This window comes from Morus notabilis, unplaced genomic scaffold, assembly GCF_000414095.1.
Source record: "Morus notabilis unplaced genomic scaffold, ASM41409v2 Scaffold710, whole genome shotgun sequence".
In the NCBI taxonomy this organism is placed as follows: Eukaryota; Viridiplantae; Streptophyta; class Magnoliopsida; order Rosales; family Moraceae; genus Morus; species Morus notabilis.
The window spans coordinates 122,609-144,761 of NW_010364141.1; the positions used below are offsets into that span (position 1 = coordinate 122,609).

Consider the following 22,153-nt stretch of genomic DNA (forward strand, 5'->3'; position numbering starts at 1 on the left):
TCTCTCTGTGATTGTTTATATATGATGTCTGACTAATAAAATTTTACAATATTATTTAATGGACTCAAATATTAAGATGCAAACGTATATTAAAAAGCATTTTAAATTTTTTAATATGTTTAGTTAAATTACATCATTATTTTAGCCACAAAAACTGCAAAGATAATCTAAATCCAGAATATATGATCAAATTTTGCTGCGTCATTCTGATCATCTGTTTGGTATCTGAATCCAAATGGTGTATCGTACAATTAAATTAGAGTAGATCCTCCCTTTATATTTATTACCTTTAAATTGACAAACTATAACGAATAGTTATCATCTAATCCTTTTCCTTCAAAACAAAACAAAACAAAATATTAACATATATCCAATCCTAGACTAGTTTGTTCTCTGTCTCTCTTTTATTATACTTACTTTTTTTCTTCAATTGGAATCCAACTTTCTAGGTTTAATACATACGCTGCTATATACCATGATGTGTAAATTAACTACGCAATATTTGTGAAACTACATAAAAGCACGCGTAACGTAATTAATCATGCTCCCAGTATTTCGTGCAATTTTATCAAATCCAAAAATAATTTTAAAGTCGTAAAAATTTATAATGGAATCGAATCATAATGTCCCGGCACCATCATGGAACGTACATAAATATTAGATTGAGTATCACTTTTGAAGACTGATTATTAATTTATATATTTATATTTAAATTCGGCTTATTTTTTTTATAAATTAAATGTATATTCAAATATTAATTCATAAAAGTGATTTTCTTCTCATTCACCTTCTTATAGGCTCGTAACAACTAAACCGACCAGGTAAGACAGTCCACGAAACGTTTATCTAAATCTAATTATAAATAACCAATTAATGATTAAAAAAGAAAAAATTATTGAACTTTATTTTATAGAGTACATGAATCTAGATTTTTTATTTATTATTTTAATTAATACAATTATTTAACTAAAATGATATTACCGTTAAAAAACTTGAACCGGCTAAGCCAATATTGAAAATTCAGGTTGCTGGTTAAACTCCTTGCCTCGTATGCATTATTGAACTTTCCTTAAAGTTGAAAGGCTGCGGCATGCACAGTAAAACGACAACGCAGATAGTTATTGTGGGGCCAATTTGATAACCCGTCTTGCAAATTAGTCTAAATTAATGTTTTTTTGGGGGGACCAATGTCTGTTGTCATGTCATAAAATTTGTCCTTGTTTTTTATCGAGCTACTAATTAGGGCCTGTTTTTTTCTTAAATTTGAATTAAGAATTTAAATTTAGTATAGAAAAAAAATATTGTAATAAAAAAATTATATTTAAATTTTTATGAGAGAAAATATTGTAATAAAAAATTTAAATTGTGATTTGAATTAGTTAAAAGAACATGCATTTAAATTTAACATATCTTTATACGTAAACGGGGTGACGCTAATTTTGTCAATTTGATCCGCTAGTAGATTTAGGTCTCCTGAAAACGGCTAGAAAAATAACGATTTTTGTGAACGATGTTGTTGCTTCTAATAAACTCTAGCTTGGTTCGTTCGCATGAGAAGACAGCGACGTATTAGTGTGATTATGTTAATTTTATAGTTTGTTATATATATATATATGGCCCTTCTGGAACGAGAGAGCACTAAACTAACCAAGTTTTTAGTCGCTATATATATATATATATATTTATATGGATGCTTGTAGAATCATGGGTTCTGACTAAAAATGACGTTTGTGTTTATAATTCTATGAGCACTCAATGTTGACCGTAATGATCGATGCTCCAACTTCTCGTAATGCACGTTTAGTTTTTGCAAAAAGAAAAACAAAACGCAAAAAAACAAACAAAACAAAAAAGAAAATGAAAAAATTAAAATAATAATAAATCAAACGGTGAAAGGAAAACAGTGAAAATAATGTCTAATGTAAGTGTATATCATCGCTGGTTATATATACATATAATTTTTCTTTTGCTAATAAGTACTCATATACATAATATGAAATATTCATGGACTTTATATTTTGTTGCTAGTAATGAGCATATATGTTGTTGTATAGGATGCAACATCCTTTAGAAACATAACTTTGTCAATAATCAGCTCCAAGCGTCACAAGTACTTGCAAATTAATTAGAGACATTGTATGACTTCAGTTTAATTAAATTAATCCCTATCGCTAAAACGGTTTTAAGAGGCTATTATATTTATACGTTTTTAATTTGCAATTTGCATATTCTTTGAAGAAACTTCGGGCAGAGTAATGTCAACTCTAAGGTGGCTTTTACCTAGAAACCGGAAAGTAAACATATATGAGTAAAGTTCAATAATTTTATAGCAGCTAAAAACAATATGGCGCTTACAAGGTCTGCCTGACCTTACTTATAAGCCCATATGTTTTTACCTCAATTAACCTTAGTAAGAGATAAAACATGGCTTAGTCCCTACTCAGCGTAACGAGTACAAAGTCAATTAGTATTTTTTTTAATGCAAAAAATATTTCATTAATCAATAAACCATGAAGCTTACAGATAACTCAATACAACAAATTTAATACAACAAATTAAAATCAGTAGATATATTGGTGTCCTAGTACAGACATCCATGGTTTGATAGTAGACGCAATTTAGAGCACTTCTCTTAGCTCGTTTAATTCTCCCACCATAGTTGGCTCTCCTGAAAGGGCTGTAGCAAACTCTCTGTAAAAACCGATCTTTAAAAATTAATATTCTTTTAGATCAAGCTCGCTGAAGCGGGAGATCTAGCTAAATATATAAAGAAGATAAAAAAAACAACACAAACCCCACATAATGTTATAGCTTGGTGGGGGAATACAACAAAAAACAACTAAAGTTCATACAGATTTAGCAATTTGTGAGGAAAAACAAACACCGATACTGATAGAATGTTTGTCTTTATTCTACCAATAACTAAAAAAAAGAGAAGAAAACACCAATACATATTTCACCATCGTGTAAATCGCGTGAGAGTAAAACCGTTAATAAACTGAGGTAAAATTAAACAGAAGAATTACGTATAAAGTGTTCATGGATCTTCATTTGTTCGTTTTTCGCTCTGGATCCATAAAGAAACAATATCAACTCAATTCGATTTTATACATAAAAGTTACGAATTTTTAGAACAGGATTCATCAGCAATGACAAATTGACCACGTGGCGGATGGTTTAATTCATCCGTTGGACTTAAAATTTGATATGTATAATAAGAAAAAATGGATTTCGTTAATTTTTTCAAATGAGACCCTAATAAATATGTTTTTTTTTATTTTTGCCTACCGAATCTCGTGCACACATTTAAAACTATATATATATATATATATATATATATAAAAGATGGCACGGTTGTTATATTTCTCTTTACTCATATGTTTCCCTACGTAGCACTCCAAACCTATACTTTGAAGTTAGCGCCTAGGAACACTCTTATTTTCTGTTCTCCAAGGAATCTTTTGTTATTGTTGTTAATTACTAAACAAAGGGGAACAGGGATATTTTTTTAAAACTTAATTTGACTATAAATCCAAAGCGATTTCTATTTGTTAGTTTTAGGAATTTTGCATTGCATGTCTTATCTCCATGTACTCTTGTGCTTTGCCGGACATTTTAAATTATATTTTCTCTTTCCGACAAGGTCCAAGCATTATGATTACAGCAAGCACAATAAATCAAATGAGGTATAATATTTTAGCACCGCCGTTAAGGACTTAGGGTGCCTTGTAATTCTTTATCATCCTAAATTTTGAGAATCGTCAAAACGATGAATTCGGGCTCTGATTGGCTTGACGACTATCATGACAATCAAGTATTCCCTTGATTAAGGGAGAACAATTCGAAGAAGTATAGTTGGGAGCAAAATAAATAAAATAAGTATAGTTAATAGTACTGCTTGTCGTTTTCTGCAATATATTTATCAAGCCCTGCAAAGTGGTGAAAAGGACAAAAACTATATATTACTCGAAAAATGACCTTTTAAACCTTTCAAGTTTCATGTAAAGCATTAACTGAAATCTTATACTGTGAAATGTAATTTCTTGCTAACACCAAACTGTCCCCTTTTTTTTTTTTTTTTTGTTGCTAAGGACACCAAACTGTACTTTGTTGCTACCATAACTCGTCTCCTTGCTCTGTATGGATGTATGTTGGACATTCACACGTGAGAGGCTTTAAAAACATTATGGTTAGTAGTGTACTTGAGAAGTGTAATAAAGGAGTGCAATGTGCTTTGTGAGAGGGATGAGAGATGGTATTTACAGTGAGATCGAGGTTAGGGCACAAAATCCTAGTCCTATTGGGGGATGAGGCGGCAATTTGTATCACGTGTCGTGTTTTGATAGTTTCTTTTTAAATTTGCAGTAACCCGAACACGACTCGTGACACGAATTTTTTTAAAAACCGCAACACGACCACTTTATGGGTTGACATGACACGATACGAAAATGACCCGTGACACGAAATTGACCCGTGAACCCGAAATTGACACAAAAATTGTATACTTTTATTTAGTTTTTTACATATTAAAAATAACTTAAAATTCATAACACACTAAAATACAATAACATCAGTTGAAATTAAGCAAATAATAGTATAAGATTTTGAGTATAACTATCATGATATCTCAAGTTCATAATAAAATAAAAAATATATGTATTTTTTAGTTTTTTACAAGTTCCGTGTCGTGTTTGAGTTAGGCGGGTCCAGCCCGAAATTGACCCGTGTTTTTCGTGTCAATTTCAGGTCGACCTAATTCTAACCCGAACCACTTTTTTTCTCACTCATAACCCGTAAAATTCGTGTCATTTTCAAGTCGTATCGTATCGTGACCCATATTATCGGCCAAATTATGTTTTTCGTATCAAGTGACGGTCTCGCACATTCCGTCGAGAACACTAATGCATCAGGCTGCAATGAATATGGGAGTTGGGACACATGTACTCCTCGGTAAAGGTGGCCGCATTGGTACACGTCAAATAGGTGAGAGCATATACATGCATCCAGCATCATCAGGTTATAACACATCTGGCCCGTTTAGTTCACGCGTTCAAGTCATTAATTTTAATTCATAATTTAAATTTTATGAGAGAATTATTGACGGGAATTTTTTTTATTAAAATTTTATTATAAAAAAAATACTATAATAAAATTAAAATCACGAGTTCAAATATAACAACTAAACGGACTCTTTACCTCGAGGTTTAGGGTGTTGATTACTACTTACAAGTAGCGTCGAGGTACACCCACCTCAACTTGCATAACGAGATATTATCTTGAGGGTGGGAATTCTAGTGTGCCCCGCTACAGCATAAGGTAGTACCATCTCAGGAGTAAAGGCTGCACCACCTCAAGTCCCCGTCCATACTTACGTCGTCCTCAAATGTGACGTGATACGTAACATGCCATCACTAATTAAGAAGAATTTGCCCACGACTAATGCACTCCACAAAAGTTTTACTACATAAAAAAAGATGTGTCAAAACACTAACATCATAGTATGATTTAGTGAATAAATAATATGCACACCAAAAGAGCATACAGTATTAATTAAAGTAGTTACACACACAATAAAATTTAGATCTATGTTTTTTTTTTTTAAAATGAGATCTATGTTAATTAGGAATTAGGATGGATAGCATTTTTGAAGTTTAGTTATTCATCCACATATTTTTATGTGTAAATTAATAAGCCTAAATTCATCCATTTCACCGATTTGAGTTTAGAATTCGAGTTTTACTATAATAAAAAATTTTTAGAAACAGCCATATCCAACTTTTTTGCTACAGTAAAATGATCTCATATAAAGGGCTCGTTTAGTTTACTGATTCGAATTTTTAATTTGAGTTGATATATAATTTTATGTGAGAGCTTTTTACTATAGTAAAAAAGTTAAATGTGATTATTTTTGAGTTTTTTATTGTAACAAAACTCAAATTTTAAACTCAAATCGATAAAATAAACGAACTAAAAATCACATCTCAACTCGAATTAACAATTTAAATTAGCAAATTAAATGGAACATTCCTCTAATTCACTTCCTCGAAGTGTTTCGTTATACACACACATCAATACCAATCCAATTGAAACGGTATTCGCGGACCTAACAACCTATTGACTTACTAATTAAGAAAGAGACAAATACTTGGGAGACTTATTAATTAGTACTTATAGTAAAATCAGTTTTGTATATTTTATGTTATACTGGAAACAAAGACCAAGTCGATATCTAAACTACTTTTATATCGTTTTCCTGATCTACAAGCAATAACGTGAAAAATAGTTATTTTCCTTTTCTACACCGTTGCTGTGATAAAAGTTGAAAAGGAGATCAAATTAATCAAAGACGTAACTTTATTTAGTAACAATTGCTGAAAAAGTCTAATACGTGACAGCTGCCTCGGTTAGCATGTGTCCGGACGTTCTGCTTTCGATGACTGAGAAGCGACCGTATACAAGAACTTATTTTCACACCCTTTTAAGGGAAACAGAGAGAACATTAAGGTCTCATTCGTTTCGTTTATTTAAATTTTATTATAGTAAAAAATTCTCATAAACAGTCATATTTAATTTTTTTATTATAGTAAAAAATTTTCACATAAAATCATATCTCAACTCAAATTCTAAATTCGAATAAATGAAATGAATGAGGCCATTTGAGCCTCTAATTTGTGAGTTCTTCTCAATTTTTAACTGTTAAATAAGATTAAAATTTTATAATATAAAAAAATATAAAATAGACAATTTTTTATATAAACATGCAGATTAAAAATAAAAATATATTAATAATTTATTTATTTATTTATTTTTAACAGAAATTCCTTAATAAAATCAAGAAGCTAGATTTTATTGATTTGTTGATGTGATTAAATAGTCAAAAGTTCCATCAAGAAGAGGTCATTCAAGGTAGAAAACATTAATCTAGGAGCTAAATCATTTCAATTTTCCTGTTGACAAACACGTACACATGTCATCTGCGGACATTCAAGGAAGAAAACATTAATCTAAGAGGTAGATCATTTCAATTTTTCTGTTGACAAACGCTTACACGTGTCATCTTAGAGTAGTTATTTGTTTATTTTAACGATTTGAGTTTAAAATTTAAATTTTATTACAGTAAAAAATTTTTAAAAACAGTCACATTTAATTTTTTTGTTATAGTAAAAAGTTCTCACATAAAATTACATTTCAACTTAAATTAAAAATTTGAATCAACAAACTAAACGGATTCTTTGTTGTTGCTTTAAATCCAATTTCAATTTCCGTGTCAAAATTTTTCAAGAAAAAATAAAATAAAATTCCGTGTCAGATTAATACACCATAGCACACATCACATTGCGTAATGAGATAAAGAAATTGTTTTTTTTTTTTTTTAATGGGAGACTTTTAATCTTCGCAGTGCTTGTACGTGTAATCTTCTTTTTCTTCTTTTTTCGGGTAAACAATCTTGAGATTAATCTGAATTATTCGCTGTTTAATCCAATAATTTGGCATGTAACATTAGTTATTGAAGGAAATTAGTGTAATAATTAACATGTGACCTATAGGAAAATTTATGGCTCCGTTTATTTCACCGATTCGAATTTACAATTCGAGTTTTACTACAGTAAAAAATTCTCAAAACAATAACATCTAACTTTCTTACTATAGTAAAAAGCTCTCACATAAAGTCACATTTTAACTCAAATTAAAAATTAAAATCAATGAACTAAACGGGCCCTATAACTATACTTAAGGTCTAAATCTAAAATTCAAATTCTCATACAGGCTAACATAGAATTTGCTATTTGATTTAAGATAATAATATTGGTTATTAGAATAATTATTTCACATCTAATATTAAATAGATAACATAAACCAATATACCACAAATGATAAAAGTATATGTATTTTTTTAGGAGAGAAATATATGTATTTTAGATAAATATTAAGGTCACTCACTTTATCTTTTTTTTCACTCTCTACCTATGCCATCTCACTTAACTATAATAATAAAGCATAATAATAGACCATTGTTTTTTACTTGTAATTACAATTGTGCCACTCTTTAACATTACAAAATTGTTAGTGTTGTTCTTTACTTTTGATTTTTTTTCCTTATTTTTCCTTCTCTTAGGGTGTGTTTGGTTGGGTGGAAAGAAATGAAAAGAATGGAATAGAATTTTAGTTTGATATTTAGTTGGATTTATAAGAAATAAATGATCATTCAAAAGGAATGGCCATTCACCCATTTTGGGTGAATCATCATTCATTCCTCATATGAAAGGAATGACAATTCTAAGTTCTTTTTTTTATTTTTTTCATAATTACCCTTCACTATTATAATATAATTAAAATATATAATATAGTAGTTATATCTTATAATATAATATAATATAATATATAATTAAAAATATTATAATATAATATAGTTATAATAATGTAATAATAAATTTATAATATAGTTATAAATTATAATATATTTATTTAATATTCTATAATAATATATAGTATATTGTAACGTAATTATATCTTATAATATAATATATAATAATATTACAATATAATATAATATAGTTGTAATATTTTAACAAATAATACCATAACTATACTAATAATTCTAATATTATTATTTTATTATATAATATAATTATTTTTATTATATTAATAATATAAGAATAATTAATATAATTAAATATTATTATAATCTTATAATTATAATATTATTATCCATTATAGTACATTACACACGACAACATGATGTATTAATTATAATATATTTATTGTATATAATATAATAATAATTATATATTATATTGTAATTATATATATATTATATTATATTATATTATAGTATAATATAATATAGTTCATATATTATATTGATAAATAAAATATTAGTGTGATATATAGCATAATGGTAAGTTTGTCAACATGAAAATATTCATGTTCCATTCCAGAGAATTCTTAAAATTACAACTAAACAAATGAATCAACTTTCTTTTTCATTCCATTCTCATTACCATTCTCATTCTCATTCCCATTACCATTCCCCCACAATAACCAAACGCACCCTTACTTCTTTTTTCTTTAGATTCCATGGGATAGACCACATATCATGTCTGCTATATTTTGTAAACAATTTATTCGTCAATGTTCTGTATATATATATATATATTATTCGTCAATGTTCTGTGTATATATATATAATTTATTCGTCAATGTTCTGTATATATATATATATATATAAATATTATATAGAATATTTAAGTTACAAATAATACATACACAATATTTCAATACAAAGACACTGTAATTATTTAAACATTACGACAATTGTGAAGATAAATTAATCAGACACACTCACAAACCTTGGAAGGAAATAGCCTGTAAATAATACGAGATTGTTATTTTCAGTAGTCCTTTTTTTGTTCGTATATATGCGTTTTTTCTTTATGGTGTAGTTGAAGAAGATAAAAATTGAAAATTCTTCAATGGGAGTTTCGTAGTAAGTGATTAAAAATATCCTTTTAAAAGTACTAAATACATACTCTATTTCAGATCTTAGTCTCTTTATTTGTCACTTGTCAAGTTAGTTCAATGTGACAAATTTATACAATAACAAGTCACCTTTCTATAACTTATTTACAGATTTGCCACCATCAGATGCATATCATTGTTCTCTTTTATACTTCTTTTGTTTTTTTTTTTTTTGGTCCATTTTCATTTTTTTTATTATGAATAGTTTTTATTTTGAAGTGTATATATTACTGATTAATAATAGAGTCAAAAAAACAAAAAGAAATATTTTTTTTTGAAAAAAAAAAGAAAATAATAATTGAAATAAGTATATCTCCTTAAAGTTTCACCCAACTTTAAATAAAAAAAAGATTTATTAATCAATTGAAAAAACTCCATGACCAATCTTTTTGATTTCACCATTGCTGTTGTAATAACAAAACTTGAACAAGTTTAAAAATGGCTCGTAGATAAACGCAAATTGCCTTGAAGTCCTACTTGATTGAAGATCCTTAATGGCCCCTGCTTTTAAGTTTACTCCATTCATTTATGAGCGACAGAGCTTTGGGGGCAAAGAATTTTCAGTAAAAAAGCACAAATGAAACCCAACATAATGAAGGAAGAGTAAACCCAAATGCAAGAAAAAGCACAAACGAACGGTTAAAAAAAAAAAAAAGCCAAAATGAATGGATACAAAAAAGCATAACGCAACTAAACCCATTTATATAAGCACAGACGAAAATGGTATAATTGTAACGTTTAGAAAAGAAATTTCGTATCATGATTTGAATCATAATTCGTGATTCATTACAGTATTTTTTCACAAAAAACACACATAAAACGAGAATAATTTTGAATCTATGAACTAAACGTCATATATTGAATGATGTTATTTAACTTATTTATGAATTAAATGAGTTAAAAAATGAATTAAAAAAACAGGTACAAAAAAAATGTTAACAGACTTAATAAAGAAGGATGGTAGTCTTGTAAATATGATTAGAAAAAGTGAAGTTTGTTTCTTTGAAAAAACGGGTCTCGTTCGTTTCGCTGATTCGAGTTTAAAATTCGAGTTTTGCTACAGTAAAAAGCTCTCACAAACAATCACATTTAACTTTTTTGCTACAGTAAAAAGCTCTCACATACAATCACATCTCAACTCAAATTCTAAACTCGAATCATCAAAATGAACGAGGCTGACAATTGGTAAATATAGAGTCTGCATTTATCATTTCTATTTTTTCTTTATTAGTGAAAATAAAGAGTGGCATAGTTGTAATTAAAAGTAAAATAATGGTCTATTATTATATTTTATTTTTATAAAATAATTAGATGACAATGATAAAACAAGTGACCCTTCCGTGTAGAATCCTATATTGCCACGTGGCAAACTCCTATTTATTGCCGTAAGCCACTTGGAATCTCATATTGGATCCGAGGACCACAAAGGGAGCATGGGAGGTGCTCATATTAGAGGATTTGGTTGCCAATAATCTTTTTATTGTTATCTTTCTAAGTTCCATTTTGGAGTTGACTTTTAGGCTTCTTTTTTTTTTTTTTTTTTTCATTTCCTCCTGGCTAAGAATTAAGAAGAGCTGTTAGAAGTTGGTGTAAAACGATGGAGTTTTCAAACTGAAAACACTGGGTCCGTTCACTTTGTTAATTCGAATTTATAATTCGAGTTGAGATATAATTTTGTGTTAGAGTTTTTTACTATAGTAAAAAAATTAGATGTCACTGTTTCTGAGAGCTTTTTACTGTAATAAAACTTGAATTTTAAACTCAAATCGGCGAAATAAACGGAACCTAGATGTTCTTAAAATTTGAATTGACATATTAGAATAGTCTTCCACAAATATTTAATAGCATTCACACATTCCACAAATCTTGAAATGGACACTGATACGGGACGCATAGGCCCAACGTGTTCACACATTTAACCTGAAACCTCACCATCAGTGGGCCAAATGGGCCATAGAAGAGAAAATTTGTCACCTTACCTTTAAAAAGTGGGTCTGAATTTCTCGGAAATAAATAAAAAAAAAATTGTTAAACTCACTGAATGCATTATTTTAAGATTTTTATTTTTTATTTTTAATTAATACTTTTTTAACTAAAGAGTATTAATAAGTGTAAATAATAAAAATCTAAGACTCGTATATTTTGAGAAGTATTTGTCTATATTTTCTAAATAAAACAAACAAAACAAGAAAAAATTATGAACTTACCCTTAAAAGGAGTGTACGGGTCTACAATTTTTATTTATTTATTTATTTAAAGATGGTATACTCTTTTTGTAAGATGGGTTTTTTTTTTTTTTTAAATTTAGTTGGTATACTCTTTTGGCCTTAGAAATTCTCTCCTTATGATGAAAACATTTGATATTGGATTTCCCTTCGCTTCCGTTGGGAAACAAAGATGAAAAATTAAAATAACCAGATGTTAAAAGTGAAATGCTGAGCAAGAAGGTATTTGCCTTTGTATATTGAGTACAATAGAAAATTAGAATGAGAGAAAAGGTTAAATTTGTCAGTTATGGCTAAAAAAAAGAGTTGTAAAAATAAGAGGTGAGGTACTCAAATAATTTGGAAACAAATTGCACACTAATAGGGATCAAATTGTCTAAATACTTCATCTATCATGGTAAGATTGACTCGAATTTAAAATATTATCAAGAAAATAAATAATTTTATTAGATCACTCTATTAAATAAGATTGGTTCATTTAACGTGATAAGTACATTGTGCAACATTTTGAAACATGTTGTTCATTGATTGATTGTTTTTCTTTTATGTGAAAAAAAAAAAAAAAAAAAACTTCATTCGAAGGGCGAGAGGTCGAAAACATGTTTTTCCTTTTAGCGGTACAATATTACTAACATGTACTTTCATATTTTTGTGACATCAGCATGATACTACTGACCGAATTAATTAGTCCGCAACAATCATAGCAAATATGGTTGAAATATATACTCAAAAAACTTGGCAGACTTCTAAATATAAGGTCCGTTTTTTTCGTTAATTTGAGTTTAAAATTTAAATTTTATTACAGTAAAAAGTTCTCAGAAACAGTCACATTTAATATTTTTATTATAATAAAAAACTCTCACATAATATTACATCTCAACTCGAATTTAAAACTCGAATTAACGAACCGAACTGGTAAGATCTTTTCTAAATTCCCTTTAATTCTATTGAAAACGAAACTACATAAATATTTAACTAGTGAATATGGCATATTCAATTAAAAAAAGCCATGGCTATGCGACAAACATGGGATTCTTTTTTTCCTCCCTAAATAGACAAATATGGGACTCAATCCAAGTGAATAAACTGAATATGCGACAAACAAGCTAGCTAATGGCTAAACGACAAATAAAAAAGTCGTAATGGGTGCTTGGAGCCCATTGTTTGTTTGCTAAACATTAATGATTGTGTTAGATAAACATCAAGCGTTAGTTGCATATACTTAGTGCTCACGTCCGTTGAAAGCGAACGGTTGAGATGTCTTTGTGGATTGTCCCATAATCGTGATTGCATACATTTGACATCTCTATTCCATTTCCCACTAATTCAAAGCATTTTTAAATTGGACTATTAAAAATCTCCATTTATTTATTTATTTCCCAGTTAATCCGTTAAATGAATGATGTAGCCGTAACATGAACTCATCTATCAAATATGTTATACACGCGTTTGATCCTGTTTTTGCCCAAATTTTCAAAGTCTTGTTAGCTTAATTACATGTAAAAACTCTAAAAAAATTTCAGACTTCACGTTCAGGAAGTCAGAAGAGGTTGTGTATGAATCTGACAAAACAAGGTTACAAGAACGAGACTAACGGTCTCTTTCTAATTGTAAGAGTCCGTGGCTCAAATTTCCAATCGTATTTGACAATTTCGTTGGCCTACAAACTGAATAGTAATGCACGTTTTGGGGTACATTTGGAGTAAAGATCTGTGCTATAATTCAGATCATAATTCGTGACTTACTGCAGTATTTTTTCTCATAAAAAATACACGTAAATTGAGAATGATATATTTTGAATCTAAGTCTCCACCAAGATTCTTGATCAATCTTTCAAAAGGCACTACTGCCTCTTTTGCTGCATGTAAGGTAAAATTACAAAAATTTTACTAGGTAGGTTATGAAAAACATACATGTTAATAGTGATATACCTATCTCTTTATTTACAATCACACGGTAATTATTATGATGATTTTAGATTTTACTATATATACAATATTTTAAATACTTTATTATATTTTGATTACTAATATACTATATCTTAACTTGTGAAAATATTATAGAAAAAAATAAATAATAAATAATCATTTTTTAAAGATGTCATCTTTACATTTATGTTACTCAATGACATAAATATAACATCTATGCTACTTAATATTCTTATCCTACCAGTTTATGTTTTCTTTTAAATAAAGATGGTCGGACATTTTGAGAGAGTATTTAGGTATAAAATTATACCATAAGTTTTTTAGAATTAATAAAAATAACATAAATATAAAGCTGTTGCATTTTTATGGTATACTATGTAATTTTTTCATTTTTTACCCAACCAAGGCGGATGAAAGGGTAGAGTTGTCAAACGTGCCGTGTCGTGCCGGGCCGGTACGGCACACTTAACACCAGGCCCATTAAGGGCCTGGGCCATGCCTGAGAAGAAAAACTCAAGCCCGGTCCAGGCCCTTGGCCCTAGTCCATAAGGGCCAGGGCTGGGCCTGGGCCCAAGCCTTTCACGGGCCGGCCCCGGCCCTTGTATTTTTTTTAAAATTTAATTAAAAAAATATATCATATGCCCCAAAAGATGTGCTTTTATTGAATTGACGTAATAAGAGTACACATAAATGACTGTCTCGTTATAAACATTGATAAGTAAAACCCGTGGGGAGATCGGGACAAAACCTTAGCGAAGGAAAAAAGAGTGCAGTAGCTAGGAATAGTAAATTACAAACCTAAGTGCTTCCAGAAGATTCTGTTATTTCTAAGTTAGAAAAATATTCTTGCATCGAATCATTTGTGTATTGTTGTTTTCGTCTTCTGGCATCTTCCCAGTCTTTAACACACATTAGCCCCTCCAAGATATCTAGATGCATTCTGCTTCTCTTCTCGTCAAGAATTCGGTTGTTTGCGCTAAAAGCTTGCTCCGATGCTACCGTTGACACTGGAGTTGTCAAAATGTCATGAGCTATTATGGACAATGTTAGAAAATGATTAGTCTTACTCTTCCACCACTGTAAGATGTCTAGTTTGTCATTAATTACAAAATTTGCTTCAAAATATTTTACTAGTTTCGTAGACGGTTGTGTTGAGGACGATCCTGCCATTTTCTCTTTCTTCTTCAAGAAACTCCACGATGATCCTTTAGGCCCCGAACTAGTAGTTGACGATGAAGTTCCTGTTCTTTTTTACCTGTGCTGTATTTTGCTTCATACAAACTAAAAACCTTTTCTAACATTTTCTTAGCGTCAGTAATACTTAGTTGCATATCTATTTCTAAATTCTCTGCGGTAGCAGTCATCAATGATTCAGTTTCATCTACTCCGCACCTAGGATCTAAAATGGTTGCCAATGCATATAACATATGACAACCTAGCCAATAACTTTTAAATTTATTTTCCATTAACTTAACTATATTTCTAAAAAGTTATGTATCCCTATAATAAGAAAATGTTTCTGATATATTAAATAGTTGATGTAAAGCTAAATGTGCAGTAGGATAATAAACTCCAGAAAGTAATTCAGTAGCATTGTAAAAAACTTCTAGAAATTTTAAAAAAAATACTCAGCAATCTGCCAATCAGGATCGAAAATTAAAATTTGATCGTTCTTGTTGTTTATGTATGTCGTGATAAGCTGTGAATACAAGAGTGCTGCCTTCAACATTAAATATGTTGAATTCCACCTATGTCTCACGTCAGTTGGAAACTTTCTTGGCCGCATATGACTGTTCCTGCAATATTGTTGAATTCTTGGAGCTGAGCTCCAAAAGTAGATATGAATGATAATGATTCTCTAATATTTGTAAGATTAGCTGAGATATGTTCAATTCCTGCCTGAACTACTAAATTAATTATGTGACATGCACACCGTTGATGAAAAATTTTCCCTCCAAATGCTGGTTTCAAACTACGTTTAAACAGATTAATTGCAGCTGTATTAGTCTAATATTTGTAAGATTAGCTGAGATATGTTCAATTCCTGCCTGAACTACTAAATTAATTATGTGACATGCACACCGTTGATGAAAAATTTTCCCTCCAAATGCTGGTTTCAAACTACGTTTAAACAGATTAATTGTAGCTGTATTAGCCGACATATTATCAAAAGTAATTCTTAAAACTTTATCTTCTATCCCATAAAATCCAAAAATTTATATTGTTGTACTAAAAATAGATGATGCGTTATGAGGATATGGACATAAACGAAAACTAATTATTTTTTTTTGTAAAACCCAATCATCATCAACGTAGTGCGCTGTAACACATAAATATCCAGTTTTATTGCACCCCTCCCACAGATCAGAAGTGCAAGAGACAGTAGCATTAAAAGCCCTAAAATTATCAACAAGAGATTGTCTCATTGCATAAAAAACTTTCATGCAATCAGAATGAGTTGTGTTTCTACTTACCCGTTTAAATTATGGACAAAAGGCTGTCTGGATGAATTCTTTGAACGAGGCATCATTTGCAAAAGAAAGAGGCAATTCGGCACTAGCTAGAAATTTAGCTAGTGCCTCACGAGCACGTTATGCATCGTATGTGAAATTTTGTAGCCCTTGCGATGTGAGTGATAGTGTTTGTTGGCGGGAGTCCACACTCCCACCTTGGTGCAACGGTAGACATACTTTCGAATGTCTATCCAGATGACCAGTACCCCCACCCTTATTAGAAAAGTGTTTTTTACAATATTTACATGCCGCACAAATTTTCATCTCCTCTGTTTTTGGATTTGGTCGGGGCTCCTCGGTGAAATGCTGCCATGACGGAGAAGTTCGCGGTCTTTTTCCCCTGCTGCGTTCTCCAGCTTCCTCGTTGTGCACTGAAACATTATCCACCGAAATATTTTCTGGTTCAGTGGGGGTGGGGTGGGGAGGCATCATTTCTTCCTCAAAAAATGCCTCATCACCAAGCTCAGGAATAGCAGTGAAATCAGGGAAGTTTGGTGCGACCATTTTCTGGAAATTGATAGAACTTGATTGAACTTTGTAACTGAAAGAGCAAGAAAATGAATGAACACGAGAAAAAAGCTTAGAATCAAAATCAAAGAGACAAGTTGAGAGATAGAATTAGAGTGAGATGAGAAGTTGAGAGTGAATTGTTGTGTGAGATTTATGGTGGAATTAAGGGGTATTTATAGAGGATTTTGGGGTGAAATTTCAGATTCTAGCCGTGGGGTCCTTCACGGGTCTAACGTGCGGCACGTGACGGGACTCCCGTTTGGCCCGTCACTTGCCAAACGGGAGGCACGTGACGGGCCAAACGGGAGGGCCATCACGTGCCGTCCGTTGGGCCCGCGAAGGGCCCCTTGGACCAATTGAAATGGGCTGTTTCATGGGCCGTTTTGCAGGCTTGGGCCGGGCCGAATAAGGGCTTGGGCCGTGCCGCGGGCCTCCACGTGCTTGGGCCGTGGGCTGAGAAGCTGAGGCCCAGCCCTAGCCTACTACACATACCGGGCCGGCACGACCCGTAACAGTAGTTAACCGGGCCGTGTCGAATCCGGCACTATTACGGGCTGGGCCTGGCCGTCCATGGACGGCCCGGCCCATTTCACACCTCTATGAAAAGGTGTATAAAAGGAAGGAGATAATTACACTACATAGTAAAATTTTATACCTTCAGTTTGAAATTTAACAAAATTTTCAGAATGTCATAAATATAGCAAAAATGACATAGTCATTATCATAATCATTTACATTTTACACTATATAATGATACAATTATTATTTTAATGATATCAACATTTTGCTATTTTAATAATATTTTAAAATTTTTGTTATATTTAAACTTTGTTATTGGAATTTGGGTAAATTGTAAAAACTGATCCTTAAACATATCGTTATAGAGTTCTACTCTTTTATTGTGATAGGCTACCCCTTTGATAATGATTTGTAAAATTATATATAGTAATATGTCAAATTATGCCTGCCGTCGATGATTAGAGACCCGTTGTCGGTGACTGGAGACCCGCGGCCAGTGTAATCTGTCAAATTACTTATTCTAGAAGGGTAAAATTTAATAGGTCAATGTTAAGACCTAAAAATCCTTAATGGTACCATTTTAAGGAGTCCGATGCCATGAAGAGTTTTCAGGGCCAATATTGATTCAACGTCAAGTCCATTATAGCGAACACGGGAAGGCTCATTGGATCTTGTAGCAAAACTATTAGGGTTAATTAGACTTATGGCCAAATTACACTTATGTAATTGAAATATAGCTTACATTTGAGAATATTTCATGTGTCCTAATTGTATAATAATATTTAAATAATGTATTATGTAATTACTTTTCTAACCTTTTAATGATATTAATTTCTCACTTATCTTCATATTGCTCTACTTTTTTCTCACATTTTATGATATATCAACCTTTTAAATCTCAAAATTAAAAAACCAAGTCCCATGAAATAAGAAATTTAAATATCATCAAAATACATGCTCATTAATGAAGGTTTAACTTATTTTGTTTAGCAATACACTATATCCTATCATTAAAATACAAGCTCATTAAATTAATATAATTTTTTTTTAACAATACACTATATCCTATCATTAAAATACATGCTCATTATTTTAATAATACACTATATCTTATCATTAAAATACATGCTTATAGCAAAAGAAGAAGTTTTCTAGTGAGAGAATACTAGATATAAAGAGAGTGAGGAAGAAGGAGAATAGTTTGACCGGCTACCAGAAACGCGTCTCCGGTCAACCGACCCCTAAAATACACCCACGCGCTTTGCGTTAGCTGATCTACATGATGGTGGAGTCCGTGTTGGTGCTTTCTTCCCTTTTTTTAGTTGTTCGTGGAATAAAGACAGTCATTCTGCCGGTGTTGGTATTTATTTTCCCTCACAAATTGTTAGATCTATGTGGGCTTTGGTTGTTTTTGCTGTTTTTGGTCGTGTTCCCCCACCAAGCTATAACCTTGTATAGGTTTTGTGTTGTCTTTAGCCAGATCTCTCACTTCGGCTAGTGTGATCAGTCTGTATAGAGATCAGTCTTTACAGAGATCAGTCTTTAAAGAGAGTTTGCTACAACCCTTTCAGAAAAGCCAACCATAGAGGGAGAATTAAACGAGCCAAGAGAAGTGCTTTAAATTGTATCCATTATCGGACCTTGGATCCTTGTACTAGGACGCCAATAGATATATCTATTTTGGTTTGTTGTATCAAGTTTTCTGTATTGAGTTTTCTGTAAAGTTCATGGTTTTTTAATTAATGAAATATTTTTTACATTAAAAAAAATACATGCTCATAAAATTAATGACATTATTTTGTTTAACAATACACCATATCATGTCATTAAAATATAACTCATTAAATTAATGACATTATGAGGTATTTTTAACTATTATTATCTATGTTTGATCTTTCGTTAAAAAGATTTAAAACTAATATTTATCATATATTTAGGCATCTTTCATTTTACCGATTCGAGTTTTTAATTCTAGTTTTGTTACAGTTAAAAACTTTCATAAAAAGTAATATCTAACTTTTTTACTACAGTTAAAAGCTCTAATATAAAATCACATCTCAATTGGAATTAAAAACTTGAATCGGCGAACTGAACGAGACCTTAGCTTTTTTTAATTTTAGATTCTCCTAAAGTTGCTTTCAGATTAGTTTGACTGCTTTCAGATTTTGTATATTCAAAATTCAATATTCTTTGTAGGTAATGTATGTAGATAATGCTTGGTTGTTTCTAGAATCCAGAAATAGTCGGTCAATGAATTAGGATCATTTTTTTTAGCAATTTAATTAAGAGAAAAATAGAGAAGTTGATCACATATAATTATAAACATGCGGAGCAAAAATTTCTAAAAAAAATGTCAAATAAAATTAATTAAAGTGGTATTTTTGGGTTGCCAATAAATATATTTCAAAAAATAAGCTATTGTAAAATTCAGCCGCATTTTAATTCAACCTTGAAAAAACGGTCATATTTTGTAATTTTTATTTTTTAAAAACTGTTCCCGCCATTATCAAACGTATTCAAACTTTGAAATTCCGAAGTACCAAAAAAAGCAATACACCCTTTTTCGTTTTCCCTTCCTTCATTCGAAATCTGTCAACTCTTTCTCTACTCTGACTCTGAGTCCGAAGAAACCGACTCTAATGGACCCTCATCCCACTCCCTTTCCAGGTACCATTTACTATTTTCTCTTCGTTTTCCATGGTTGCTTTTAATATTTCTGCCAAATAAGATAGTCATGTTAGAATATCTAATGTTTTTATGGTCCACAATCAAAGAAGTTTTATATTTGAAATTTGAATATTGATGTTCATAATTTAGGAGAACTGATGATGGGTTTTAAATTTTTTTTTTAATATGGTGACTATTTTAAAAAGAATTGATGATAGGAGTAACAAATCTTATTTATTTTCTATTCACTACTTGTTTGAAGGAAGTGATTTTCACTTATATAAACAGACGAAGAACGTTAATTGCTTGTGTATTTTTGTTCCTGATCATCTATGGCTGAAGGTGAATTTTTTTTTCTTTTTGTGATTTATTTTCTAGCACGTTAATCACAAATTGCTTAACTAAAACGCAGGCAAAAATCAGCCCCTCAAACCCAATCCACACCGGAAAACCACCGGACCTTCAAAACCCGCCTCCCGAGAACACGTAACTTACAGGTAACAAACACACTTCACATTCTGTTTCAGTCATTTTCTCCGAAAACTAATTTATATTTTTCCCTGTTTTACAGGCAAAAGCGAGTCTTCGGAACCGTTCGAAATGCCAACATTCCGACGAGAACCGTCTCCGAAAAGCCGGCGGTCGCAAAACCCTCAAATGCGGGTCCTCGGAAGCAGCCCCAAAGGACACGGCCTGCTCGAGTTCCGGTAGCGACTGAAGCTGCAAAAAAGGGGAATTATCCTGAAAACCTGAAACCCGAGTCGGACCAAAAAAGCGTGTCGCTTCAAGAAGAAGTCGGGAAAGAGACTCCGATCGAAAAGCTTCGGACTCCGGTGATGACAGCGTCGCCTTCTTTAAGCCAGCGCAAAATCGCCGTAGGCTCTCCGTACCAAAGCGCCAAGATCTGTAGCAAATGCCGATTCGATAAGCTCGAAACCTCGGCGTACTGGCTGGCTCAGATCAAGCTGTCGGAGTCAGTTGGGAAGCACTTTGTGTCGGCTGCGTTCTTTAGACTTGCCTTCGAATCCAAGGCCGAGGTGAACATTTTGCAATTGAAACTGGATATTGTGCGTGTTTACAATTGGAAGGGTATTTTTGTCATTTTAATAATTAACAGTCAAATTGTATGCTAATGTCTGTTTACTATAGGAAGAGTATTTTTTTCATTTTTTTTTTAAAAATAATGGTTAAATCGTATGTTTCTATTATGTTTGATTAATGATAAGACATATCTCTGTTATTTTTTTTAAAAAAATTGAGAAGTGTTAGACGTAAAATGTTTTAGTTACTGAAGTTTGATTTAGATAAAAGACAAGATGTGTTAATATAATTCTCATTTTGTTTAATGTGTTTTTGTAACATGATTTGTAAATGTGTAGCCCAATCGAAACCTCCGTATCGAACTGAAGAAGTATTTGGTGCGAAACGGGCACTTAGCCGGACAAACGGAGTGGAAGGGGGTGTGTGTTCGCTATGGAGTGTTAAAGGAAGAGAAGGAAACAGAATGCTTTGATTCAGCAATTATGAAATCGGACGTAGAACATCATGCCTTTTGTCAAACTGAAGAGATTGAAAGCATGTAAAGATTAGGAGAAGGGGGGGGAAATTATGCTTATATGTACAAGTTTTTTGCCTTATTTGAAAGTTGTTTTATATTCAAGTGTTGTACCCAAGTAATTTGTTTCTGTCTAGTTTGCAAATTTTTATAATCGATAAATGGATACCTGTGAATGCTAAGTGCCTTTTCAATTTGTGTACCAAAAAGATTTGAGACGATGCTCTCTTTTTTATGTTTGTATGGTTGTTAAAATCTGTCGTTGATTTTTGCTTTTCTGCTCTTTTTTGGTGCATTGGATCAGAAAAAGGAAAGTAACAGGTTAAGAAGAAAAAAAGGGGCATTCCGAGAATTGAACTTGGGACCTCTCGCACCCTAAGCGAGAATCATACCACTAGACCAAATGCCCTTTTTGTTCTTAATCAGACAATATATTTTACTCATTTTTTTTATAATCGATAAATGGATACCTGTGAATGCTAAGTTCCTTTTCAATTTGTGTACCAAAAAGATTTGAGACGATGCTCTCTTTTTTATGTTTGTATGGTTGTTAAAATCTGTCGTTGATTTTTGCTTTTCTGCTCTTTTTTGGTGCATTGGATCAGAAAAAGGAAAGTAACAGGTTAAGAAGAAAAAAAGGGGCATTCCGAGAATTGAACTCGGGACCTCTCGCACCCTAAGCGAGAATCATACCACTAGACCAAATGCCCTTTTTGT

At 31.3% G+C, this 22,153-nt stretch overlaps 1 protein-coding gene and 2 non-coding genes across 4 annotated transcripts; 1 reads left to right on the plus strand and 2 right to left on the minus strand.

Annotated features, from left to right (window-relative positions):
• The first annotated feature begins 19,761 nt into the window (after positions 1-19,761).
• LOC21397542 lies at positions 19,762-21,637 on the plus strand. 2 transcript variants are annotated; one of them, XM_024170614.1, is made up of 4 exons: positions 19,762-19,881; positions 20,294-20,378; positions 20,453-20,948; positions 21,261-21,637. In XM_024170614.1, exons 1-4 carry the CDS (start codon positions 19,854-19,856, stop codon positions 21,462-21,464), a joined length of 813 nt encoding a protein of 270 aa, XP_024026382.1. In that variant the 5' UTR covers positions 19,762-19,853; the 3' UTR covers positions 21,465-21,637. The 2 variants fall into 2 exon arrangements, with proteins under 2 accessions (XP_024026382.1, XP_010104116.1); XM_010105814.2 differs by having other exon boundaries at positions 20,453-20,918.
• A 136-nt stretch (positions 21,638-21,773) lies between these two features.
• On the minus strand, positions 21,774-21,845 carry TRNAP-AGG. Its single transcript has one exon. It is a non-coding gene; the product is annotated as a tRNA-Pro (tRNA).
• Positions 21,846-22,074: 229 nt separating this feature from the next.
• Positions 22,075-22,146, minus strand: TRNAP-AGG. Its single transcript has one exon. It is a non-coding gene; the product is annotated as a tRNA-Pro (tRNA).
• Positions 22,147-22,153: the final 7 nt, after the last annotated feature.